Source organism: Solanum lycopersicum, chromosome 4 (genome assembly GCF_036512215.1).
Source record: "Solanum lycopersicum chromosome 4, SLM_r2.1".
NCBI lineage: Eukaryota > Viridiplantae > Streptophyta > Magnoliopsida > Solanales > Solanaceae > Solanum > Solanum lycopersicum.
In genome coordinates this window covers 67630370-67641348 of record NC_090803.1, presented here as the reverse complement: position 1 = coordinate 67641348, position 10979 = coordinate 67630370, and the positions used below count along the sequence as shown (strand labels likewise).

Below are 10979 nucleotides of genomic sequence, written 5' to 3'. Positions count from 1 at the left end.
CTTTTTCTGACCTTGTGTTAAATAATATTCTCCCATTTTAACTTATGTCACGTTATTTAACTTGATATAAATATTTGTGTGAATATAAATTAAAAAGAAAATTAACATTATTTTTTAAATCAACTAAAAATAAGTAAATAATATTATAGTATGATTAAATTTGAGAGTATAAATTGCACCCTAACAAAAGGTGAATGTCAAATTTAACGCTTTTAATTAAAAATAAAAAAATATTCTAATAAATAAAATATGAACATTTTGCGAGTGAAAGTGAATGGACGGAGCATTTTAATAGAAGGAAAATAACAAAAATAGAAAGGGAAAAGAAAATGGGAATGGGTTTGACAGATGATTTTTTGGTAGGAGCAATAAATGTGAAGAAATACAAATGGAAGAAAACTAGCGAACCGATGGATATTTGGGACTTGAAATTTTCAAAAGTCACACGCAACAAATATCTATGCCCTTCACTATTCCATCCAATTTAATGTACCAAAAATGAATAATGTATAACCAACAACAAGAGTTGATGGATGAGTAAATGTCCACTTATTTCGAATTTTGAATATGAAATTATATTTTTTTTATGTTAATTTATATTATTTTCGTTTACTTTTAATTTTTTATAATGTTTTTTTATAGAGTCAAATTATATTAATTTTGATTAACATTTTTAACGTAATTTTTATCATATTGATTTATAAAAAATTACAATTTATAATATTTTTCATATGATTTTTGAATGTCTAAATTTTTTGTTTAAAATATCAAAAAAATAATCTAATTTAACTTTACAAGTTAATCAAATTAACTTTTAAAAAACGCAACATAATAATAAAAATGGTGATATAAATATATATTTGAGTCTTAGTACGAGAATCGGATATAGGATGAGAGAAAAAGAAAGAGCATAGCTATAAGGTTCATTTGCAATTTAGTCTTTATTTTGTATTGGTTTTAGTTTTTATTCTTCAAGGTAAATATTTTTTTGGTCACTAAATATAAGTTCAATTGTTTGACGCTAAAAGTTAAACACCTTCAAACTCATTTGAAAAGCTCATCTAGTGTGTGGACAATTTTGATTGATACCATGTGAAATTAAGTTTTAGGTCTAACTCACATCTCAAAAGTTAGCTCAAAGGCAGAAGAATTGTCCAAGCCTTATAAAGTGTCCAACCATCTCATTAACAATCAATATGAGACTTTTGTTATTCTTTAACATCTTTCTTCTCTCTTAACAAATATAATTTTATTTTTTTTCATATCACAATGTGCTGTTGAGTTATGCTCTAGTATCGCTTCAATTTCCTAAGAACTTATAGGGTTAGAGAAAAAAATTAAAGATCAACTTATTTAAACGTACAGATTTATATGATTAAATGCTAAGTATAAGTGGGCACCAGGCAATTGATGTGTAGTTTAAAAGAAAGTCAGCTTTGGGAAAAAAAAGTGTTTAAAACCAATTGATTGTTTCACAGAAACACAAGAAAGTTAGAGCTGGCATCTACCCTACCTTCCTTTCCTCCATAAAAAGCTACCTAATCAAAAGTTGTTAGGGAATCAATTTTTAGTTTCACTTTCACTTTCACTATGCACGGGCAAAGGTCTTGTTTGGTTGGTTAAAACAAATTACAAAATTAAAAAAAAAAAAGACCACTGTTATAACGATGATGCAATTGGTATGTACCATAAGATTTCCTTATGTTCTATGTTCAAAGTAATTCATACTATTAAGTTTGGTTAAGATTAAATTTTTTGTAAAAGTTTTTTTTTAAAACCAAACACGGCTTAGTGACCATTAGGTTCACATGTAGCCAAATGATTTGAGACTTACAACTAAAAGCCTTTTTAAGTGATCATTTGATTTACATGTAGGGTTAACGAATTGTTATTTTAGTAATGAATATAAGTTACTCTGCAAATTTAATATCTTTTTAATATAATTTTTTATGTAATTTAAATACTATTTAAAAAGAGAAAAACGAATTTTCATATTTAATTTTATTCAATTGATCCGCTCTCGCTCGCCGCTTAGTTAACCTTTGTACCCATAAACAAAGGAACCCATCAAATTGAATAATAATACTAGTACAACTTTTGTACTAGTGATGCTTTTCTTCCCCTATTTTATTTTATTTTCCTCAAACTTCTCTTCCCCATTCATAGTGGAGTAGTATTACACACTATTTGTTAATTTTTTATTTTATTTTTTTTGTGGTTTTTATTTTTTTTAAAAAAATATAAATATATGTGATGAAATCCAATGGCCAATATTAATCACTTGATTGCAATCAATTCAAATTTCAATTATGATATTATATGTAATGTTATGTTCATACCAAAGCACTTGCCACCTCCCCTCAATTTTAGACTCCAAATTTTCTTCTGTTTTTATTCCTCCCACCCCACATCTTAAACCTATCTTTATCATCATTTGATTACACACCCATTAAAAAAAAAAATAAAGAAGCTTCATGAAAACTCCAGAAATAATTTAACAGACTAGCAAAGGCAAATTCAAAATTAAATCTATGAATTTTGAAGAGAGAAAAAAAAATTACTCAAATTTGAATGAATTGTTACATAGTTATTAAATTCATAATTTAAAATAATTATCACTTTAGAAATTTTCACTCTAAAAATGTCACTTGTTTTTTAACTACATAACTTATTAGTATGTTTTATTAAATTTAAATTTTTTACATATTTTAAAGAAAAACATGATCAAACTTTAGGGGGAAAAAAAAGCTTCTTTAGTGAGTATTTTTCACAAAACTTTTTTATAGTTTGCTAAAAAACAATTTATGTTATTTCCTAGAAACACTTTATTTCACATGAACAAGCACTCTCCAAAAACTTCATCAAATAAACTATTTTTAAATTTTAATGGACAAATTTTAGACATTTTTGAAGTATTTGAATCAGTTGATAAAATTTCTGGTTCGACCAAATGCAGCAATCTCCAGAAACTTCAACAATGGTGACAATTCTGAAATGAAAAAAGAAATCGAAATTCTAGGAACTGTACTTGATTCAAAATTAAGCTATTTCTCATAACAACATCCACCACCCCAGATTCAGAATTAAACGAAGAAAAAAAAAATTCAACACCAATCATATCAAACTACTCCTATAATCTATCGAACATTAATAAAAATAAAGTTTGAAATAATTGTAATTAGGAATATCTTCAACATGGGTTACTTTCAGGTGGATTGAAGAACTCCGGCTCCAGTTTAGTTCTACAAACTGGACAAATCGGATTTTTTGAAAGCCAAGTATCAGCACATTCAAGGTGAAATCCATGGTTACAACCCGGAACAACTCGAGCAATTTGCTCATTCTCAATTTCATCCAAACACACCGCACAATCGTTACCCATTAACAATTCATTCCCTGTAATTTTCGGTAGTTTGTCCAATTGAGCAGCAGAAAGACCCAATTCCTGATTCGTTTTCTGACTATGGTAATTTTCAGCGCCGGGGCCGGCAGATTGGTAAGCAGCGGCGTACCAGAGTAAACAGATGTAGACTAAGAAAACAGCGCTCATTCCAACACAGGGAAGAAACAGAGCGAGAAAAACAGAGACAAGCATTGTTTAATTTTGAAAAATGACCAAAAATAAATTTATGTTTCACGGCGGGTGGCGGAGGTGGTGGCGCCGGAGAAGAAGAGAAAGAATTAAAAAATTGAGTAATTGGCACACCATGCTGCAGAGGGAAGATTCACGGAGGAAGAAGAGGTATTTATATACATAGAAATAAGGCAGTGTTTGGATGTTTAAAATGTTAAATTTAATAAATGAGAGTTAACACCTGGGGCTGACCTGGAAATGGAAATGGGGCTGAAGAAGTAGTGACGTGTAAGAAGAAGAGAGGTAAACATTGGGAAAAACAAAGATAAAAAATAATTATTATTATAATAATAATTTGGAATTTGTAAGGTTCCATTTGGTGATATAGATCACATAAACGTTTACGAGTTAATTAGTTAAATATATTTTAATTTATAATATATTTTATTAAATTTTAATGTGTCTTAATATGTTTAGATACATGTATTTGAAATACATAATGTCAAAGTTATATGTATATTAGGATATACGACAAATCTTGCTTGTCTTTCTTGTATCCTTCTCTATCTTGTTTTATTTGTATAAATAATAATAAAAATAAATATATATATTTTTAATATATAATAAAAAACTCTTAATTTAATAATAAACTATGTAATATTTTGTAAACATAGGTAATAATAGTACTAGTAAAGTATAATAAATTACGTAATGTTTCCCTATGTTTTTTATTCAAGCATAACTTCAAAATTAAATTATGTTCCCCCAATTAAAATTCAAATGTTATTTTTAAACATAAATTCGTTCATAAACTAAACATCTATAAATTTAATGATAGACATTAGTAATAATAGAAAAATTATTATGAAAAAATTTAGGAGGAATGAGTAATTAATAACATTTTACCTATAAAATTTATTATAACCGCGTATATTTGTCTATCATAATAACATTGACCTCATACCTTGTCATCAACTAATAAAATTGATTTTACCTGAAGAATGTTTTAATTATGCCCAGAGTCAAAATGTATAGATACAAATCAAATCAATGAGAATAATATTATTATGGAAAAAATAAATTATAAAAAGAATGAGTATTTAACACAAATATTTTACGTATGACAACTTTGTAATAATAGATATTTGACTTAGAAAGTATGAGTTGACGTCTATATCACGTTTTTTATAACATAACAAAGTTGATTTTACCACCTTTATATGAATAATTTAGTTATACGGTAGCTTAATTAAGTTGAAATTTGTAAGTACAATCAAATTAACTCTTCAAATTAATTACGTATTCTATTCTTATAAAGGAAAAAATAATGGAAACAACTAAGCAACACCTCAGATGGAAATTTACGTTGCATTCACATTATTAGATGGTAAAATTTATTCCTACTTAAGGTTTATATGAAGCAAATTAATAAATACAAGATTGTTTTGCATTTATCATCAACTAATTATGAATTATGATTAGGTGATTCGTATGTGTGCGCTTCCATCAATTTTAACTATGATATAAAAATCTATCAAATGCCAATAATATTTAACCAAACATGTGAAGCAATCACTGAATCAGTCAATAATGATGAATTCAAAGTCTAATAATATCTCGAACCTATCATATTTATACTGAACAACAAACTCTCGAACGATCGAGAAGAGTCTAAATATTCGAGAGACAACTCAAACAATAGCTAAGTCGAATCTATTAGGTAGCTGGAACTGACGAAAGTTACCATCCCACTTCGTTATTATTGTAATTAACCGATTTTACATGATTACACACGACTCTATACGTATTCTCTATCAGTTAATTTATCCTTCATTTGATTATGCACGACTCTACTCTATTAGTATTTTAGTATAAAATTTTTTATATATATGAATTATTATTTTTGAAAGATCAAACGACACGTAAGAGTTTAGAGCCACATAGGTAGAGTATCAATTTCCAAATTATATTTGTTTTTTTAGTAAAATTTAAAAATAAAAAAGGAGACACCCAAACAGAAATTTTGGCAGCAAAAGGACGCGTTGCTTGAAGTTCAAGGAACAGAACAAAAACTTTCCTCCGTAACACATGCCCTTCAACTTTATGGCGACGTTAGTTTTTTTTATTCGATATTTGATATATTTATTTGTTTAAATATGTCATTATTGATTCAGAACGAGAAAATCATATTGTAACATAGGCAGATGTGAAATTATAACCAAATTATATATTTATAGACACTAACAAATACCTTAATGTAAATATACTATTAAATAATATTTATTAAATTTGATCGAATATGTATCTATCTAAGCTTCTAGCTCGGCCCAGGGTATTGTATTTCTTTATAGCGCATTTCCATATTATTTTTTTTCCTTGTCGTTGAAATTATTTCTTTTCTTTTTTGTGCCTTTTGCTTAGTTGTTTGCCACAATTATTCCCCCTCACTCTTTTTATTTTATTTTTTTAAAAAATTATTTTTTTAGTATTTACCTATATAGCTCCTTCCTTTTTGTTTCCTCTAAATTTGTTTGATACTCACGTATGTATTACAACTTTATTGTAGTTGGTGTTAGTTTATTATCACGATTCTATTTATACAAAATTTGTGTATGTTGTAAGCACCAAGGGCCGTGCTAAAACAAATAAAGTTTTATTTACTTTAAAGAAAGAGATTTGAGATTTCAAACTATGAAAATGAAGAAATTCTAAATAAAAATTATTTTTTCTTTAAATAGGATCTCAATACTTTGGCCAGTGATGAATATAAAATCATAGCTAATGAAAAGTGACATAAATTTGGAACACCATGAACAAATCAAAAATGTCATTTTACCTTTTATCATATAAAACAATCGTCTACGATTTTTAAAAACTATTCTAATCAAACTAAAATACTTTTATTTAATGTTATTTCTAATAATTAAATTAATTTAGTCAAATCTTTAATACAATACACTTTGAATAGAAATTATTTAATTTACGTGAATTCGATAATACAATAATATAGAGGATGTGTATCTTTAATGTAGTTTCTGATTCAAAATGACCTTATTATATATACTACGTTATTCAAAATGTATGTCCTAGGACCACTATATAACATTCGTTATATTTAATTTTTCAAATCAAATTAATTAAACAGATTCCTTAGCTAGTCACCTGAAAATAAAATAGAAAAGCACCCACTTGTGTGGATTTCAAAAAACTTTTGAAGAGATATTTAATATTAATAAAATATACACTGCTTTTTCTTTACGGCAAAGAGTTAGAAAAAAGAAACTATTTTTTATCTTTTCTAAACTAGGCAGGTGTGTGGAGTTTATGAGTCCAATACATTTTAGAGATTAATAATTTGAGTTGATAAAAGATTGGTCTAAGTGCTAGCTAATTACCATAAGAGTTTCCTTAAAGTGATGATTAATTTATAATTAATTAAGGGTACGAATCAATTATTTCACATAACCTACGGACTAAAACAAAAGTTATTTTCAATTTTATTTGACTTGTTGACTACTAACATATATACTGCCCTTCCAAACAACTATATACAATTAACTACTAATGTGATTGGATTTTTGTTAAAATAATCAAACTATCTCTAAAGGTTATTTTTTAAAACAAAATATGAATATATCTTTAGCTGTTATTCCTTTCGTCCACTTTTAATTGTCATGTTGCGTTTTTTAACAGTTAATTTGACTAATTTTTAAAGTTAAATTAGATTACATTAATTCGATATTTCAAACAAAAAATTTAGATATTCAAAAACTATACGAGAAGTACTATAAATTATATTTTTTGAATATCAATATAATAAAAAATATATTATAATATGTAAGTCAAAATCTTATAGTATGATTTTAAAAAAAGAAATATAACAATTAAAAATGACGAAAACAGTATAAAATTATTTTTTTTTTGTTACCAAGCCAAAGATGATAAGCTTGTTTTTTTTTTACCAAGCCAAAGATGATAAGCTTGATATATTTTGGGTACATGATGGCTCAAGTGGGGCTCAAGTAGTAAGGGGTCTAAAGTACCATTAGAAGTAATGGAGCAAGACAATTATGAAAAGGATTAAAACATATACTCATATAACATAACACGAAAAGGATTAAAATATATATGCATATAAGATAACACTTGACCTCTGTTCTTAATTAGAGGTTTTGAATTTAAATTCTGAAAGTAAAAAAAAAATCTTGTTAAAGGGAATAGGTAAAATTCACAAATAGACCCTTTTTAGCTACGTAAATCGATAAATATGTGTTGTTATGAGATCTCAATTATATAAATATTAAATTTCACTTGTAAAAATTAAAACTTCATAACAACAATAAAGTTTCAAAAATAAGGTCGAAAAACAACTAGTTAAAGAGTATTACTACCACATATGATTTGAATTCGAATGAAGTAATTATATTATGAGCGGACATATCTGATTAATATTATAAAAACAAATACTAAACAAACAAACATAGAATAAAATATTTTTTCTAGTCTAGTCTAGTACTAAGCTAAAGATGATAAGTTTGATTTTTTCTAAATTTTTTTGGGTGGGTACAAGGATATAGCTAGTTCAATTAGCAAGTGGGAATGAATTAGGATATATTATGATATAAGGCAAGGTAGATATGTTGGGATCAGGTGGGCTTTTTTTATCTTGTAAAGAAACAAGTTGAAGGGTCATAGTTTCCACTTAAAAAATAGATAAGTTTGAAAATTTTCCTCTTATCCTTTTTTTTTTTGAGGTTTTGTTGTTGATAGAAAGTGTATCATTGATGTGAGATTTTATACTCTTATTTTATTTTTTGCACTATCACTTTAGTATTTGATTTATATTTTACTATGCCAATGGGTTGGTAATCATCTCTAAGATTAGACGCATTATATGTTTATATAATATTTGGCCCTTCTTCTATTTGTTAGGCCACTATACCTTTTCTGTTATATGGACCCTTGTGTTAGGTTAATAATCATCTAAGGTTTTGGTTGGGTGACATAAAGGATGAGAAGAAATATCACATGTATCTTTTCAATTGTGTATTCAGAAATAGTCATTGTCCTAAATATTCGAGTTGTAAAAGTGAAACGTCAAGATAATATCATGAAATTTCACTTGTGAAATTCGAAACTTTAAAATAGTGGCTAGAGTGGTTGGTAGGACTAATCCTATAAATGAATGAGAGTTAAATAAAAGGAAGATAACAAGGATAGGATTGACCATATTATGTTAATCTTTTATGTATAATTTCAATTTAATCTGCAAATCGTATAAGATAGGTGTACGGCAAGCTTCGCACGACTAGCAAAATGAAAAAGCACATAAGGGATTCGAATATGAGACATTCCATTAACATATCACCTGCTCAACCAACTCAGTCACTCTTACGGAGTTTGGTTCTTTAAAGAAATAGTTGAATAGTCAAAAAGATAATAGTTAGGGTGATAGTCACGAGTTTAAATAAACATGATTTTATACTAAAACTAACAAGAAAAAGAGGATAAAAGTAAATATTTATGGGTTAGTAAATGAGAGCAATAACACAAGTACTGCTGGTTGGATCATATATTAGAACGAACAATAATAACCAAAATAAATAAATAATCTCCATATGACTTTTTTAAGGATAATATTTTTTATAAATGATCCTCTTTTTATTTCCTTTATTATAATTTTATGAAGTTTTTAGACTACAGTTTATAGAATTTTTTTTGAACAAATTAAAAATTTTATGACAATTATTAAATCACGATCTAAAAACTTTGTGAGTTATATTATCTAACAATATATCTGTAAGATTGAATAATATATGAGTAAATATTAGACGTATAACATTATTCGAAAGATTAATTTTCAACAGTTATATTTCCACAACTTCTATAAACAAAAATAAAAACTGTTAGGAGACAATTGCATAAATCAGCCCAAAAAAAATCACTCAAAGGCATTGCTGGCCCATTAAAATGAGAGTTTGGGCCTATGCATGAAAAGTCCTATTGGGCTTTGTAGCCCACAACTACAAGCCTGGCCCAATTTCAAAATTTCATAATTTTGATACACCAAAGATAGTTTCTGAAAGGATGTATAAAAACAAGCCGATTTCATAAGGGCCTATGGGTTAGAAGTGGCGAAGAAAACTGTCTCAGCTGAAGTTATTGAGCCGAGTATAATATTGAAGAGTTCTGTTAAATCAATTATGAATTATTATAACCACATAGGAATGAGTTATGTGCGTTATATTGTATGTTTGACTCAGTTTAATCTTCTGAATTTGCTTTTTATCCCCTTTCTAATTACCTATTTATTTCTTCAATTCCACTATTTTGTTTTATTGTTTAGACTCTAGAGTAGTAATCATATTATATTGAGATTAGTATAAATACATAACACCACAGTATTTGTTTGGTGAAATCCTTATTGCAATCCATTTTTGGTTATGGCCTTCATTTATGTTATTTTAAATTTAAGATTAAAATAATATAAGTATAATTATAGCTCAGTAATTAATGTCTGTTTTTTTTAATGAACAACATTAATTGTCATATTGATTGTTTACGAGAAACAATAACTATTTACCTGATTTCAACATGTTCAAATCATCATTTTGTAATCGAAATTGCAAAATAATAATATGAAAAATAAAATATTCTATGATTCACATAAAATTGAAATTTGCTAATTCCAAGTTTCAAAATACATTAATTTCAATAAAAATTATAAATTTGACGATGATATTAGAAGGGGGGGAAATCCATGCTACTTAGAAATTGTGAAAATGATTGGATAATATCCTATCATTTTTTTTCTCTCATGCATATCCTCTCCACCTTAAAAAATTATATAATTTCCTTATTTTAATGTAAATTACTAGAGAGTGATGTGTGTACATAATAAACTAAAGTTCAAGGAGCTTTCTTCATGAAAATATCCCACATATATTTAATTTAATTAATTAGCTATAATAATAGTGATCTAATTATCATTTGTTCATTTTAATTTATATGATAATAAATAAGAAAATTAAGATCATACTATTTTTAATATAGAAATATATGATTTTTCAAATATAACCGACACTAAAATAAGTAATAATAAATAATGTAATATCTCTATTAATCGCTTATTAAATATCCAAATTATAACAAATAAATAATAATTAAATTATTTACACATCACATCATTCAATAATGCATTAATAAAACTCTCAAATTCTACAAAAAAAAAAAAACTCTTCCATTTTAATTTATACAATATTATTTGATATGACATAAAGTTTGACAAAATAAACAAAACTTTTCTAACTTTATTATTTATACGGCTATAATCATTTACTAAGGTATGTTTTAAAATTAAATTATTACTATTTATAAAAAGATACAAACATTTTTGTAAAACGAA

General features: G+C 26.5%; 1 protein-coding gene across 1 annotated transcript; it reads right to left on the bottom strand.

Moving 5' to 3' along the window:
• Nucleotides 1–2921: 2921 nt before the first annotated feature.
• On the bottom strand, nt 2922–3595 carry LOC101245541 (E3 ubiquitin-protein ligase ATL23). The gene is made up of 2 exons (XM_069296871.1): nt 3205–3595; nt 2922–2989 (listed from the first exon to the last, which is right to left on the bottom strand). Exons 1-2 carry the CDS (start codon nt 3593–3595, stop codon nt 2922–2924), a joined length of 459 nt encoding a protein of 152 aa, XP_069152972.1.
• Nucleotides 3596–10979: the final 7384 nt, after the last annotated feature.

Coding starts and splice junctions, on each gene's coding strand:
- LOC101245541 (XM_069296871.1), bottom strand. CDS start 3,595: ATGCTTGTCTCTGTTTTTCTCGCTCTGTTTCTTCCCTGTGTTGGAATG. Junction 2,990..3,204: donor GTTCTTCAATCCACCTGAAA/GTAACCCATGTT, acceptor TTTTCATTTCAG/AATTGTCACCATTGTTGAAG.